Consider the following 14,677-nt stretch of genomic DNA (forward strand, 5'->3'; position numbering starts at 1 on the left):
GAAGAGCAGGTGCGAGCATAGAGCGAGAGCTGAGCATGTCGATCGCGAGCAAGTCCGCGGAGGAGGCTTCACTAGCTAGTGATTCCAGTCAACCCTCAGTCATCAGCGAAGGTCAGAAGCTGACAGCGAAAGAAGCCAGTGTTTGGTTAGCACGTCGAGGCGAGACAACGAAACGACATCGAGAAGCCGCGCAGCAATCGACGTCGTTCGTCCAAATACCTACGCCTGACCGACGCGGTCCGCCAGCACCCGCGAGATGGTGGAGACTCCGGCTGCTTCCAATTTCAGTGCAGCGCTGTCCGTATGGAAAGGTACGGGCAATGTTCACTGTTCCTGGCCAGACAGGCTCCAGCAAGCTCTCATACTCATGTCCTCGCTCGAGCAGAGATCAACTTGCACGAGCTGCAGCGGACCCTCGATGCGCAAGGCCTCGAGATAGTCGAGAACCAGAAGGAGAATGTCGTCGGCCGGAAGAAGCTCGCTGAACAGACCAGAGGTGTGCTTCCCTCCGAGCATAATGCCGGTACAGTGTGATAAGCTGATCACAACGGCTCTTTCTAGAGTTCAAAAAGGTTCCCGATGACGCCAAGGGACCTGCGTTCAAAACGCTGCTCAAAGGTTGGAACCGCTACCCCCACCCGGCATCCGAACCTCGCTGTGTGCTCATGCTGACCACGGACCGGTCGTTGCAGCGTACCAAACCGAGATCGACAATCTCACCCGTCGCTCGAAAGTCGCCGAGAGCGCGTTTCTGAGCGTGTACAAGCTCTTGGCCGAAGCACCTGATCCATATCCTCTCTTGGATGCTGCTGTCGTTAGTCCCGTTTCTAGTTTACCTCGCTGTCAGTATAATCTGACACAATTTGACGAGCACCAGGATCAAACCGTCAAGGCATCCGAAGCCAAGATGCTCGAATCCGAAATCTCGCGACAGAAGGACGAAATCGCCGCGCTCAAGCAGCAGCTCGTCGAGTCGCAGGCGGTTGAGAGGGAGCGAAAGAAGCTCGCTGACAAGGTCGACAAGCTCGAAGGCAAGGTGAGCACGAGCGGTGTACTCCTTGCGTCATGGGTGACATGCAGCTCATGCGCAGGCTTCTCCCAGATGGAAGACATGATCCAGGACAAGGTCTCAGCGAAAGAAGCGGAGCTTCACGCTGCCTACGACGAGAGGCTGCGCAACTATGACGAGAGGCACGTAGCGGGCTATTCGCATTTCGCTCACAACACGCTTTTGACTTGTCTCTGATTGTACAGGGAGAAGGACCTCCAGCGTCAAGTGACCGTTGCTCGATCTCAGTTGCGCGAGCTGAGGACGACAGCAGACACGTCGCAAGCTCGTCTGCTTGACAATTCTCAGCGTCAAGGTCCGTATCTATTGCGTGGACTCGCTCTCGTTCAAGCACTGATACATCCCCATGATAGATCAAGAGACGATCGCACGACTTGCCGAGGCGGATCTCGTCACGCAGGATCTTGAGAGGGCAAACAGCCGAGTCGCCGAAGTCGAGAGGAGGAACGAGAAGCTGAGGTCCGAAATCGAAGCGGTCAGGTCCGGCTCCGATAGCGCCGCCAAGCGAGTCTATCTTGCCTCGTCAGATCGGTCTGGACCTGCGACTGACCTGGATTCTGATCGAGCAGGGTCATCGCGCTCGAATCGCAGATCGCCGACCTCGAATCCGAATCTTCTCGACTCATCCGGTCCCTCGACGCCCAGAAGGAACTCCTCGAAACTGAACGAGGAGCTTCTTCTAGACGCATTGAAGCGCTCGAGAAGGACCAGGTCGAGAAAGAGCGCGAGATCGACAGTTGCAAGGAACGCCTCAAACAGTTTGGCGATTACGACGAACTCCGTCGAGAGCTCGAAATCATGAAGGTACGTTCTACATGGAGTATGAATCTCGGCCCCAGCGCTTACGAGCGTGAGTCGCCTTTTCCCGGGTGCAGTATGTCGAGTTTGCGGGCATGGACCTCGACGAAGTTGTGGGAGAAGCTGGCGACTCGATGGACGACCTCGTTAGAATGCCGGACCCGAATGCGGACAAAGTCAACCAGCAGCGAGGCAAGCCCTTGGAGAACTTGTTGATGGCAAAAAACCGGAAACTGCAGGACGAGCTGACAGCCATCCGGGTTAGTCGCTGCCATACCTCTTCTCTATTGGTACGGACCTGTTGACCGATGCACCTGTAGGTTGCGCACGAGGAACTCGCGAGCGAACATCAATCGATTCAGCACGACTTTGAGAACCTCTCGTCTCGCTTTGATGAGCAACGTGCGCTCAACGATCGACTCGAGAACGATCTCTTGCGGATCAACGAGTCAAAGACCGGTGGTGCCGCACCCTCAGCAGCGCGTGACGATCCTCTCGCTGGATTGAACCTTGGAAAGAAGGTCAGTCACGACCATTCTATTCCGATGATTCATGTAGGCCTGGCTTATTGATCGCTCAATCGGCCTTTGCAGGAACCTTCGGCTCCCCCTGCGCCACAACCATTCCAGAGCTCGGCAGAGACGTCGATCTTGCCGATCATCACTTCTCAACGAGATCGTTTCCGCCAACGCAACAGCGAGCTCGAAGAGGTGTGTTGATGGCATTCCCTCTCCATGACGGTCCCTTCCCCAATACTGACGAAAAGTCTTCGCTTTAACAGGAACTACGCCGGCAATTCAATACGATCTCTGAACTCCGCGCCGAGATCAAGTCGCTCCAGACGGACAACCTCAAGCTGTACGAGAAGGTCAGGTACCTGCAATCGTATCGAGACGAGGGCATGGCCGCTCGACAACAGGCTGGATTTTCGAATGTCGTGCGCGGAGACGAGGAGCTGGGCAAGTACCAGAACAAGTACGAAGAGAGCATGAACCCGTTCGAAGCATTCCGAGGCAGGGTACGTCTGTCTTTCGTTATTGATCTCGTTGAGATCTTCGTGCAGAGTAGTTCTCTTACATACTGTGTTGGTCCCCTACAGGAGCGAGGTCGAGCGCATCACAACCTGAACGTGCTCGAGAAGATCCTCCTTTCCTTGTCAACGATCGTGCTCTCGAACCGGATCACACGCAACTTGTTCGTGCTGTACGCATTTGGGTTGCACTTTGTCGTGCTGTCACAGATGTACGCGTGGAGTCTAGCGGAAGGGGCAGGAGGGGGAGCTGGGCGGTCGAGCATCGCTCAACCGGTTCTCGCTGCAGGGGATTTGGGAATCTAGACAATACTCTGTCGACTTGTTCTGTACTGTCATGCACCAAAATCGCAGAGCTTGACTTTTCCGACGCTCAGTGAGAAGGTCAATTGCAGACACGAGGATGATGTCAACGATGTCAAACGGGTGCGCGTGCGCGATCTCTGTCATCTTCTCGCTCATCTCTCACTCGTCTCGGGCTTATCCAGCATGACCACGACGCGCTCGCAAGACTTACACGCCACGACTGGGGACAAGCGCGAAGCCGCAGAACACTCGTCTCACGCGAGCAAGAAGCAAAAGAAGGTGGTCGTCCAGAAGGACACCAACGACAAGAGCGAGGGCAGCGGCAGCGAAGCCCGACCGAAGCAGCAGAAACTCACCACAGCTGAAGAGCAGGATGGCACCGAGGGCAATGTCGAGTCGGACAACGTCGGCTCGAAGGTGGGGGAAAACGAGCAAGACGAACAAAAGCCTTCGAGCGGCAAGGATGCAGGGCACAAAGACGAGAGTCACGCGGAACAATTGGCATCGAGGCAACAAGGCGAGGAGGATCACGGTGGAAATGCTGAACCGGGAGAGAAACCTCACCTCGAAGGACTCGTCAACGATGGAGATTACAAGCGCAAGCACGGTCAGTCGGGTCTATACCACCTCATTCGTCTCGATCGTGGCTGATATCTTGAACGCTTGACTGTAGGTATCCTCGAAACGGGTCACGTCTACTTCTTGTACCGCCCGAAGGTCGGTTTCCGCTTTGGCGCACCTTCTTCCCGCTCAACGGTTCGAGCTAACCTGAATCCGTCTCCACCTGCCAGGTCGAAGTCAACGAACCGCACTCACTAGATGACATTGCGCGCTTCCACCTGCTGCTCGTGCCGCACGGATCCAAGCTTCATCGCCTCCTCGCGATCGGCAAGAAGACTCTTCCCGACCACGAGCAGTCAAGTCGCCCAATGTGGGGCGAGGTCCTCAATGTTGGTGACGATATGCAGGCGCTCAAAGAGAACCTTGCCTCTTACACCTACGAAACCAAGACGATGGGCACTCGCCACCAACCCGGTTCCCGAGTCGCAGCCTCTGGAGTCTACGTCCTGCACGCAACCGAAAACTACCCGAAAGACAGCTCGAACGCGAACGCAGTATGGGCGACTCACTTTGCGTACAAAGTCGCGCTGCCGCACGAGATGGGAGAGGTCCAAGAAGCGTTACACATCCACCCCGAAGGGATCTTCTCGCTGCAAGTCAAGAACCCGGAGGCTCCGAGCACGAACCCCGCTGCTCCCACTCAAGACCCGTCGAAAAATCCTCGCTTCCCCGAATCGCTCGAATCGCTGTTCAAGACGAAATTCATCCCTGCTGATCCTCCAGCTCTACTAGATTACCCTGGAGCAGAACTCCTTTTGATCCCTTCGAAGCACAAAGTAGCAGAAGATATTGGACAGGACGCCGAGAAAGAACTGGGCAAGGAAGAGCAAGAACTTGAACGCGAGATCGAGCAGGACGGCAAGACCGACGCGGTCAAGCGCGCCTTGGACGAGATGGGTCTCGAAGGCTTGATCGAAGGCAAAGCGCTTGAAGGTCACTGGGAGTAGACAACAGAGGGCTTCTGGAACTGGCCATCGCATGCACGGATTTAGACTGCTTGTTGTGAATAAAAAGCTTCTTTCAAAGACGTGTGTTCCATTGTGCTGAGGGTCCGGGCGACGCAACAAATCCTGCTACACTCCGAGACCCCAGATGAAAGCGTCACCAGCCCCATATGCCAGGACATGCTTCGAGGGGTGCCAGGCGAGAGTGTCGCATAGCTGCGTAGGTGGCAGCTCAATCCGGTGGACCTGTTTGAGCGTCGCAACTTCAGACTAGCGAGAACACGAGGCATTTGAGTATGATGTATCCCTGAGAAGGCATGGCAGGGCGAGCAACTGCTTACAATGATGATGTCGTGACCGGAGCTCGAGGCGATGTAGGCGCCATCGTGCGAGAAGCGACATGCTCGAATTGGGTCACTGCGTAGATACACTTCGATCAGCTTGTCAGGAAAAGACGCTTTGAATGCGCTAGGAGGCTCACTCGTGACTGCCTAGAGAGCTGACACAGGTCCATTCGCTCGTTTCCCACAGGGTGATAGTTGTGTCGTTGCTCCCTGCGACGAGATATCTCCCTCGAGGGTCCAGATCGACGCATGTTGTCGGCACGGAAGAGACATGAATCGTATGCAGCAAATCATTGGCGGGGAACGTGTGCAAGTTCAGTCGGCCCTCGACTGCGGTCAGGAGCAGCGTTCCATTATTCGAAAAGGTCGCTTCATTAGTCTGTACATTGTACGATTATCGAGTCAGCGAGTGTGGTGGTGTCGAAAGAGCAGGGCAGATGTATTCACTTCTCGCGACATGTCTTCTCGTCGAACCACTTTTTGCTCCTCTGCATCCACCCAGAGAATCCTGTCTGATCGGTTCCCGAGGACAATATGGGTTCCGTTCGGGGACCACGTCATCGTGATGTTCTCGCCATAAGTCTCGACAGACGACGTAGGTTTCGATCCCTCTGTGAAAGCTTGAGAGTCAGATTTGTCACAAGAAGCAGATTCTTGATTGCGCCTCACGTCGAATGTCCCTAAGCAGAAACAGGAGTAAAGTCAGCATAAGCGAGGGCAGCCTAAATCAAGTGTTTGCGGAATTCACCAGAAGTTCAAAGCCTTGTCCGAGCCTGTAGCCGTTCAAATTTCATTAGACTGGTCTGCACCGAGATCGGACTGCTCTTTCGCAAGACGAACGTACCGCTAGCGCAAGTTGCGAGTCGTTCGGGATGCAGCGGGTTCCACTTGACAACGCCAATCTCTCCCGCATGACCCCTACATTCAGTCGCTGTCCGTGGATCTGTTCGGTACAGGAGTTCAGCTCGCGAGCTCGCAGGTGGCGTGGACCTCGGAGTAACATCGGGAGAATAAGGTCCCGACGATTGTGACTGACCTTTGTCAGGTAGGTAGATGCGCAAGATCTTGTCTGTGCCTCCAGTCGCCAGTCGCCGTCCATCCTGGTTCCCTGTGTAGCCTCGGAAGAGAGTGTCGTGAAGCGAGACGTACGGAGAGATCAGATGCGGCTCGTCCACAGAGTCTAGCCTTTCGAGACTTACAGGCCAAGGTGCGAACTCGTTCCCTCGTGCTACCGAGTCGTCGCGTGCTGAACTTGCTGAAGTCTGGGTCGGCCATTGAGCCTGTCGAAGCAGTGACGGCCATCTCGGAGTACGGTTGGACTGAAGGCGATCAAGGCAGTAAGAGCTTCAGAGTCGCTAGCAAGACGCGCGACGTTGCTCGTTTGCTGCTATACGGGAGTCGGGACGTAGGGCACGTGCGAGTAGTAGTGAGTTGATTCGCTTTGCAGTCGATGGCGCGTGGCAAATGTATGCGAAATACTCGGAGGCACGTGCAAGCGTTCTTTGGACCTCGAACTCATTCTCTGGTCAGGTAGACGCCTCTGTGATACAGTAAACGCATCGTGGGATTTCATGCATTCTTCACAAATTTCCTCGCTAAAACTTACAGGTCCTAGCGCTCTACACATGACTTTCTCCCTTCCCAACTGCCTCGGCTGCTGTACAACAGGTACTGTTATTCGCGCGAAGTCGAGACATCAATCACTAGCAAACAAAGGCCGTATCGGGTGTGAAAAGCTGGTTTTTCTTCTGCGGAGCCTTGGGAAGCTGTTGCGAAGGTGAAGGTGGTGCAGACAGTTGGCCACTGAGATTTGGTTGAAGGTTTCGTCGATGAGTGGGAGATGTCGCTTGATCTTGATCATGAGAAAGTTGAAATTACAGAAGTGGACGCAGAGACGTAGTGACCCATCCTTCTTTTAGAGCAAGAGGATGGGCGGGACAACGGAAGACGAGGAAGGGCGGATGAAGCTAAGGCAAGTAATCGATTCGAAGTAGTCAACCTTGGTCAACCAGGACATCAGCCGCGAAAGCTCGAATAACGATCAAGGTACATAGTCGTAATATGCAATGGGAACTTGCGAGTTTGGTGAGCTCTTCCCCTGCGTGCAGGGGAAGTCCGCGAAGACGATGAAGGGCCGCGAGCGGGAGTGGCAATGGAGCGAAGTTTGGCGATGAAGTTCGAAGTTCGACATAAGAAGGCTAGATGGAAGTGGAGAGGGAAGCCCGACAGCGTGGACAACAGCGGTCTTACAGCGCCGCACTGCACTCAGTTTCGACCTCTGTGATGTTGTGCGCGAGGAGATTTAGATGGCGGCATCGCAGGGAAGGACCGAGCGTTCTTGGCCTTGAGGTGCGGACAGTCGTAGTCGTTCGCCTCGTGATCAGGGGATCCACAGTAGCCACACAGGTGGTTGTCCTGTCGGTACTGCTTCTCGGTCGGAGTGAGTGATCCGCGAGCGCGCGAACCGGCGGCATTGGTGGTGACCGGGGGCGCGAAATGGTAAGTGGCCGATGACGCTCGAGTGTTGCCATTGCGCTCCAGTCGACGTTCCAGTCGACGGTGGTATAGACGGTTGTCGATAGTAACGACGCGATCAACCAGTTTCTCGAAGCCTTCGATTTCGTCGAGGCGCGCGAGCGCGTCTTTGATCTCCTCCTTGAGTCCTTGGATAAAGCAGAATTTGAGAGCGTTTGGCTCCCAGTTGGACGAGAGGGAGATTCGTCGGAACTCGGCGGCATAGCTTGAGGCGGCTCCGGTTTGACGGAGGAGGTAGAGTTTGCGGGCATTCGACGCTGATTGGTCGCTATTGCTGGAAGGGGTAGAGAGTTTGGCTTTGTAGGCGTCGAAATTGCGGAGCCAGGCGTGGACGGGTCTTTCGAGTCCGGCCTGAGAAAGAGCGAGGTAGGAAAAGGCGAAACGATAAGCTTGCTCCCGGAGATAAGACGTGTAAACTCCTTTCTTGCCGTATGAAACCTTGTGGCCCTCGTCGGTCCACCCCGCGGTATCGCGGATGTATGTGGCGACTTGCGCGACGAACTTGCGAGCGTCCTCCTTGTCCTTGGGGCGGAACCCATCGAAGGTCTCGATGGGCTCTTGCATATAGACGCCGGAGGAGGTGACTGCAGTGTTGAACGGTGAAGAGGAGATAGCGGCAGCGAAGACGCGGGCGACAGCTTCCCAGTCGACGGGAGCGGCGACGGGAGTCGGATGAGTGGCGGCAGTGATTTCAGACGCCGACACCTGGTCTTGTAGGGCTTGAACTTGTTTCTGAGCGATACGCGGATGACGTTCGTTCGCGAGATGAGTGTCGATCATTTGTCGTGAAGCCTCCTTGAGCGGCGAGGTACGGGCGGTGTAAGGGTTGGTGGCGGAAGTGACAGACGCTTGCTCAGAGTCTCCAGAGTCTCTTCGTCGGCGGGTTGTGTTCACCGGGGACGAGAAAGTACTATCTTGACGAGGGGTTCGGCGAGATCCTTGGATGGGCAAAACGGGCCTCAGAAGGTTGGAGAGAGAGGCTGAAAAGGGGAGGCTAGGAAGAGAAAGGATAGGTAAAGAGTCAAACAAGAGATGAAAGGAAATCGGAGAGACAGCAGACGAATGGAAAGGCAACTGGAGAGACTAAAGCTGGATAGGCGAGCGAAGGAAAGAGCGAGGTGATTCTGGAAAGCACGAGAACATTCAAGACGAAACACCAAAGTGGACTCGAGCGCGGAACAACGGAGGAGAAGGTTCTGGAAAATGTTTCAACTGTTCGAGACTACAAAGGAACGTCGAATAATAACGGGCGCGAGCGCACTTAGGGGGCGCGAGCCGTGGGAAGGTCAGCGGGAACGCGCTGTAAAAGCTCAAGCTCAAAGGTCCTTTCGCTTCGAGTCCGGCTCTATGCACTGTATGTACTCGGGCAAGCCTCCCACGCGATGGGCATGCAGTCTGTCTGCCCATTTGTAGACGCGTGTGGGCGGGTCTAGTCTCGTTTTAATTTTTCATGAGATCGATTCAGATTCTGATCAAATGTCTCGCGGCGTGCGCAGACAGGCTACAAACGTTGGACCGGCGTGCGCTTCTACTTGTACTTTTACTCTGGATCAACACGATGTGCAAACCGAACGAATCGACGCGCCGAGGAGAAACGATTGATCGACCGCAGCTTCGAGTCGACAGCGGCTCCGCTCGGCTAACGGTCCGCCGAAGGATGTGCACAGCTCACCTTGGACAGCCTTTCGATGTCCTCCCCCCGGGCTGTAAAGGTCACAGACATCGTCTGCAGGGATCTTTGCGCGGGTCGAAACAATGAACAAGGTTAGAGCCGAGTGCGGTAGCGCGACCCTTGGGCCTCTGAGCCTTCGGGCCTTCGGGCGCGCGGGCCAACCCCAGGTTTTTCTTGGAACTTCGCTACCGTTGTCCACCCTCGATCTGGACAGCGTAACGAGCTCTATCCGACCAGCTTCATCACAGCCTCTCGCGCGCATAGACTGTGGAATCGGATCGAGGTGAACGCGAAGCACTGCACGATGTCTGCATTACGTCGGTTGCGGCCCGGCGTCGTCTTGAGCGGTGTCGGCGCGCTCCTCGTGCACTGCAGCTGGGTCTTGCTCAATGGGTCGAGTGTCGTTTATCGCCTCTGGACTGTTATCGGTACGCCCCGATCTCTCTCGATGACTGGCGAGGAAGAGATCCAAGAGAATGCTGATCACACGACCTCGCGCTCGCGCTCTCTAGTCGGATCGTTCCTGCCGTTCCTATGGACGTTTTTGTTCAAGCAAGCCAAGTACATTCCCGTCGAGATCCGGCCTCCAGTGAGTCGTGATCTCGAGTTGCTCATCTTTTTCTGGATCTCGGGCGAGAAGTCTTTGGGTCGTGCTGACCCATTGCTCGTGCTCATCGCCTTGACCCGTGACAGATCCACATCGACTTGTTGCCGAAACTCAACCGCTTGCTGCTATCGCCCTTTGGCATCCTCTGCGTCACGCTTTCGCTCATCCCGCTCGCACGCCTGGTATACTTCTGGGGTTTGTGCTCTACCTAGCTTTCAGATACACTCAATATTCAGATAGCTGACACTTCCTCGCCCGATAGGAGATGGCGACAAGCAAAAGGGAGATCGCGGACGAGGCAGAGCCTACGCAATCAGCATCCTTGTCTTCCCCACCGCGCTATGGTTTACTGACTACTTCGGCAAAGCCGAACCCGTGAGCATGACCCATTCGCTCGATCGGATGCTTCCGAGGCTGATGCACTATTTGCAGACCGACTTTCTCGATCTCCTCGCATTCGGTTCATACGGAGCGCTGCACTTTGCGTCTCCATTCTTGGCAGGATGGTGGATTTGGGGATTTGGGTGTCAAGGGGCGGCGTGCACGTTCGGGTTCACGCTAGGAACTCAGAATCTTGCCGGACTCGCGACTCATCTCGTATTCCCCAATGCCGCTCCCTGGTTGTAAGGCCTTGACTCTGCGCTTCGTTTTTGGCGCTTCACGCTTGCTGATACATTGTCTCCGAGGGCTCAGCTATGATGTTTACGGAATCGATGCCGCGCAGCCCGACTATTCTTACCCCGGGAACCCCGCTGGTCTTGTTCGAGTCGATACGATCCTTGGCAGTGAGTCGAGCCGTTGCCGCCTCTTAAGCAACTTCAACTTCGAAGAGCTAATTCGGCTACATCCCTTTCCAGCACACATCTATGCCAAGGCCTTCAAGTGGGGAGCGGTCGTGTTTGGCGCGATCCCGTCCCTGCACGCGGCGACTTCGATCTGCTGCGGTCTGTTCGCGACGCGATACTCCAAGGGGTACAAGGGCTTGGCGTTTATGTGGATCTACTGTTTCTGGATGTTCTGGGCTACCCAATACTTGCATCATCACGTACGCTTCTTTTCGGGATTTCCTCGCTTTCTCTCTCTCTCTCTCTCTTTCGTTGGTGCTGATCTCGTTTGCGTCTCGTTGCACAGTTTGCCATCGATCTGCTATGCGGTACTTTCTACTCGGCAGTTGCTTTCACAATTTACGAACGGGTACGCCTGCGCAAACTCGACCTGCGCCATTACTCTGAGGGCCTCTCGACTGGCTGGGACCGCTTGCGTCACTCTCTACACGACGGCGAGAACTATACCGAGTACGGATCGCGACAGATCTTGCGATTGTCGAACGGACACAAGGAGGGACTCGCTTCGGAGGTGTTGAACCGGAGCGAGAACAGTTCGAACAACTCGAGCCAGACCAGTTTCAGGCTCTCGACGCCAGGGGCGAATGGCGGATACGCTGCGGTCCCGAGCGAACGACCGAGTTGGGACGATGATCGCACTCAAGAGGAAAGGAAGCCTTATCAATAAATTCCAGCTTGCCCAACTTTTATCGCATGACCCGTTCGACCCGTGACACGAAGCTCTCTCTTACGCAACTTGTACATTTAGTTCAGAGCGCTATTCCTACTTGTTTGCAACCAACATTTGTTTTATCTCCATCAGACTTCCCGGGCCTCGTCCGTTTACCATGGCACGAAGCGGAGGATACAGACAGTCGTGAGCGTGAGACCGTAGTCCGTCTTTCTCACGCAGTCAATCGCGAGAGTGACGAGAACCAAACTGTCGATTGAGCGCACAACGACTGATCTTCGATTCTGCCATGGCAGTACAGCTCACGACCCGAATGCTGCTGGTGGTTTTGCGTAATGAAATTGTACATTTTGTTTCAGGAAGACTCTTTACAAGGAAGAGAGGTTACATCGAGAAGAGCGACGGAGGGTCAATGCCGCGCGTCCAAGTCTCGGCCTCGAATTCAGACACTGCCAGAGTTGTCCTTGCACGACCAGGCTCCCGAGTTGTTGTCCCGGTAGTCGTTGCGGATACTGACAATACTTCCGTACGTTCCGGCAATCATGAGGAAGAATCCAGCGACGATGATGAACGAGTTGAGCGCGACGAGGAGCTTGAATCCAAGGTTGTTCTTCTTGGGGTCCTTGCGGTCTTTCCAGTAGTCGTAGAACCACATCATAGCCTGCAATCAAGTGGAGGAATGCGGTCAACGGGTCTGTTGCGAGATGTGCATGCGGAACAAGCCACGAGAAACACAACTCACGACTGCCTGCAGCGAGAAGAAGGTTCCGAAAAGGGCTCCGACAAGTCCGACGAGTCCACCGAAGACCGGAACGGCGGAAGCGATAATGTACGCGAACGCGACGCAGACGAAGGTGCAGCTGAGCCAAGTGATCCAATGGGTAGCAGTGTTGGCCGTCAAGTGGCGAGAACCTCGGAGGAATCGAACGAAGATCTATGAGGGGTCCGAGACGGTCAATGACTGTCCTCGCTACGATGAGGTATCGACTGGCGTACGTATTTGGCCGGAAGATGGCAGTAGATGCAGCCCGATGCGAGGAGTCCAGGAATAGCGAGTCCGTAACTGATCCTCTTGAGGAGCTTACCGGCAGAACCGAGCGCAGGCGATGCGACGTACTGTCCCGCCTTTAGGTAGACGGCAACACCGATCGCGAGGTAGAAGGCGGTGACGAAACCTTGGCACAAGAGCACACTGCGCTTGTAGTCGCGCTGGTTCCTCATTTCGGCGGCAATGGGCAGGCTATCGATAGCGAATTCGTTAGCGCTGTGAGCTGCCGGGGAAAAGGCGCGGCCGACTCACAAACTAGCAGTACCGGCGAAGGCGAGGACGAGGTTCGAGATGGCAGTCATGGCTTCGGCGCTGGAGACAGGGATTCGTGTCAGTTCAGTGTGGCTGCAAGCGCTAGCAGATCCCGACTTACAAGTCGGGTGTTCCCCAGATGACAATGCCCTTGCTCCAAGGTCCCTCTTGGGGCGCAAGACTGGGGCGCTCTCCAACTCCAACAGCGATCGTGACCGTAAGAATGGCCGAGAGAATCGAGACGAGTCCGACCCATCCGAGCCATTTGATGCCTCCGAGGGTACGCAGGGACGCGAAGGGGTAAATGGCAACGGCCATGACGGCAACAAAGACAGCAGTGCACGTGCCGTGGACCGAGATAGCGTTCAATGCGGTTGAAAGGCCGACAATGGCAGATCCGACTGTTCACGCGAGCGAGTCAGCAACTGCTTTTCGCTAACGGGTGAAGGAGCGGCATGATTTACCGATCAGAGTCATGAGGAGCCAGTAAGCCGCTCCGAAGATCTCACGTCCGATGGGACCAAACATGATGAATCCGCAATCAGCAACCGAGTCTGTGCAAGACGAAACCACGAGTTAGCGTGATTGGCCTGGGGAAGATCGAAAATTCTGGTTCAACGCACAGACAGTAGGGTGGTGAAGCTTGAATTTGCCGATGAAGTAGTCCGTGTAGGTCTGAGGTGCAGTGAGGGACGAAAATTGTCAAGCGAGTTTCTCGGCACGGCAAGGAGAGGTTCGGCATACAGTCAAGGCAGCGATAACGACGAGAATGATGATTCCGGGCGCGAGACCCAACGTGGCAAAGGTCGAAGGGATTGACAAGACACCGAGACCGATTTGAGACTGGCGAGACGAGCCGCGTGAGCGGACTGGAGGCATCCGGCGGATCAAAGTAGCGCGCATACCTTCATCAACAAGATCGAGGTCGAGAGCCATCCGACCGAGCGGTAGTTGGGTCCCTCGGCGGTCTGTTCTCCGAAGACACCGTCGACCTCTGGCGGCACGCCAGGGACGGCGTTCTGCTCGACGTCGTCGGGCCCTGTCGAAACGAATCCCTCGTCGTCCTTGTTCATGATCTTAGAGCCCTTTTCCGTGTTCGAGGACGAGCTCCTGCGAGTGGAGAAACCCATGTTGCAGAGAATGGTGACGGGCGAGAGTCGGTGCAGATGACCGAGGATTGCGATGGAAGGTGGCTAGTGGAGTTCCGGTTGCCGCTTTGTGATTCGGCAAGAGTCTTGCAAGTCCCGTGTCTCTGTGCTGCTGTGAGCAAGGCGCGCTACTCTGGGTACGCGGTCGGAAGGCGATGGGCGAGTCGGAGAAGAGCCGTTCCGAGCGAGAGATGGAGGAACCGAGAGTCAAGCGAGGGAGAAAAAAAGCCGGCTTGGAAGGGCAACACGAAAAGAAAAGATTTCCGAGGGTTGCGTACCGAAGCCTCCGCGTCGAGGAAAAGGCTTGTCAAAAGACGGGGAGCCTCACTTTCCCCATCAATCCCGAGCAGAATCGCCCAGCGGAGGTTCGTATCGCGATTTGACAGGAAGCTTTCCTGGTTTTGCCGGCAAATCGCGGCGGCGAAAGTGACCCTTCGTACGCGCGCGCGCTAAGTCTCCTCGGCCTGGCTCAAAGCCGCCTTGGTCCGTCGGCAGTCACGAGGCCATGTCCAAGCGTCTTGAACTGAATTACGGCATGCCAGTCGAGAAGCTGACCCCCAACGTCAGACGACGATAACCTGCCCGCGTGGGGTGCGGGCGAGGCCCCTAAATTGTTGTGGTCGTCGAATTGTCTGTCGTCACGGCAAGTCGATCTGCATCTGTGTTCTGTACTGATGTGTGACCGACAGCTCTGGGGTGTGTAGAGAAGAAGGAAGAAGAATAACACTGTGTTATCGCATCCAGCCTCGTGCGTTCCGCGTGGGCAATCAATTCCGAATTCAAAATAC

At 55.4% G+C, this 14,677-nt stretch overlaps 6 protein-coding genes across 6 annotated transcripts; 3 read left to right on the forward strand and 3 right to left on the reverse strand.

Moving 5' to 3' along the window:
- Positions 1 to 256: 256 nt before the first annotated feature.
- On the forward strand, positions 257 to 3,203 carry JCM15063_001840 (uncharacterized protein; the record flags this gene model as incomplete). Its single annotated transcript, XM_076678974.1, has 14 exons — positions 257 to 311; positions 386 to 496; positions 562 to 618; positions 693 to 814; positions 878 to 1,036; positions 1,103 to 1,191; positions 1,255 to 1,364; positions 1,423 to 1,573; positions 1,639 to 1,873; positions 1,945 to 2,127; positions 2,188 to 2,388; positions 2,461 to 2,577; positions 2,649 to 2,885; positions 2,967 to 3,203. 14 exons carry the CDS (start codon positions 257 to 259, stop codon positions 3,201 to 3,203), a joined length of 2,064 nt encoding a protein of 687 aa, XP_076533971.1.
- Positions 3,204 to 3,386: 183 nt separating this feature from the next.
- Positions 3,387 to 4,771, forward strand: JCM15063_001841 (uncharacterized protein; the record flags this gene model as incomplete). Its single annotated transcript, XM_076678975.1, has 3 exons — positions 3,387 to 3,810; positions 3,877 to 3,920; positions 3,995 to 4,771. 3 exons carry the CDS (start codon positions 3,387 to 3,389, stop codon positions 4,769 to 4,771), a joined length of 1,245 nt encoding a protein of 414 aa, XP_076533972.1.
- Positions 4,772 to 4,897: 126 nt separating this feature from the next.
- Positions 4,898 to 6,414, reverse strand: JCM15063_001842 (WD40 repeat domain-containing protein; the record flags this gene model as incomplete). The annotated part of the gene is made up of 9 exons (XM_076678976.1): positions 4,898 to 5,038; positions 5,110 to 5,185; positions 5,250 to 5,491; positions 5,560 to 5,723; positions 5,782 to 5,792; positions 5,861 to 5,885; positions 5,957 to 6,055; positions 6,149 to 6,220; positions 6,312 to 6,414. 9 exons carry the CDS (start codon positions 6,412 to 6,414, stop codon positions 4,898 to 4,900), a joined length of 933 nt encoding a protein of 310 aa, XP_076533973.1.
- Positions 6,415 to 7,377: 963 nt separating this feature from the next.
- On the reverse strand, positions 7,378 to 8,427 carry JCM15063_001843 (uncharacterized protein; the record flags this gene model as incomplete). The annotated part of the gene is made up of 1 exon (XM_076678977.1): positions 7,378 to 8,427. The coding sequence occupies one exon, from the start codon at positions 8,425 to 8,427 to the stop codon at positions 7,378 to 7,380; it is 1,050 nt and encodes a 349-aa protein (XP_076533974.1).
- A 1,196-nt stretch (positions 8,428 to 9,623) lies between these two features.
- Positions 9,624 to 11,438, forward strand: JCM15063_001844 (phosphatase PAP2 family protein; the record flags this gene model as incomplete). The annotated part of the gene is made up of 8 exons (XM_076678978.1): positions 9,624 to 9,747; positions 9,832 to 9,908; positions 10,013 to 10,121; positions 10,189 to 10,301; positions 10,359 to 10,549; positions 10,620 to 10,711; positions 10,784 to 10,971; positions 11,058 to 11,438. 8 exons carry the CDS (start codon positions 9,624 to 9,626, stop codon positions 11,436 to 11,438), a joined length of 1,275 nt encoding a protein of 424 aa, XP_076533975.1.
- A 445-nt stretch (positions 11,439 to 11,883) lies between these two features.
- On the reverse strand, positions 11,884 to 13,871 carry JCM15063_001845 (uncharacterized protein; the record flags this gene model as incomplete). Its single annotated transcript, XM_076678979.1, has 9 exons — positions 11,884 to 12,102; positions 12,184 to 12,375; positions 12,438 to 12,681; positions 12,742 to 12,801; positions 12,863 to 13,142; positions 13,206 to 13,295; positions 13,365 to 13,416; positions 13,486 to 13,584; positions 13,647 to 13,871. The coding sequence occupies 9 exons, from the start codon at positions 13,869 to 13,871 to the stop codon at positions 11,884 to 11,886; spliced, it is 1,461 nt and encodes a 486-aa protein (XP_076533976.1).
- Between the last annotated feature and the right edge of the window lie 806 nt (positions 13,872 to 14,677).

The sequence above is a fragment of the Sporobolomyces koalae genome (genome assembly GCF_050403365.1).
Source record: "Sporobolomyces koalae JCM15063 DNA, S_koalae_JCM15063T_v1_ctg18, whole genome shotgun sequence".
In the NCBI taxonomy this organism is placed as follows: Eukaryota; Fungi; Basidiomycota; class Microbotryomycetes; order Sporidiobolales; family Sporidiobolaceae; genus Sporobolomyces; species Sporobolomyces koalae.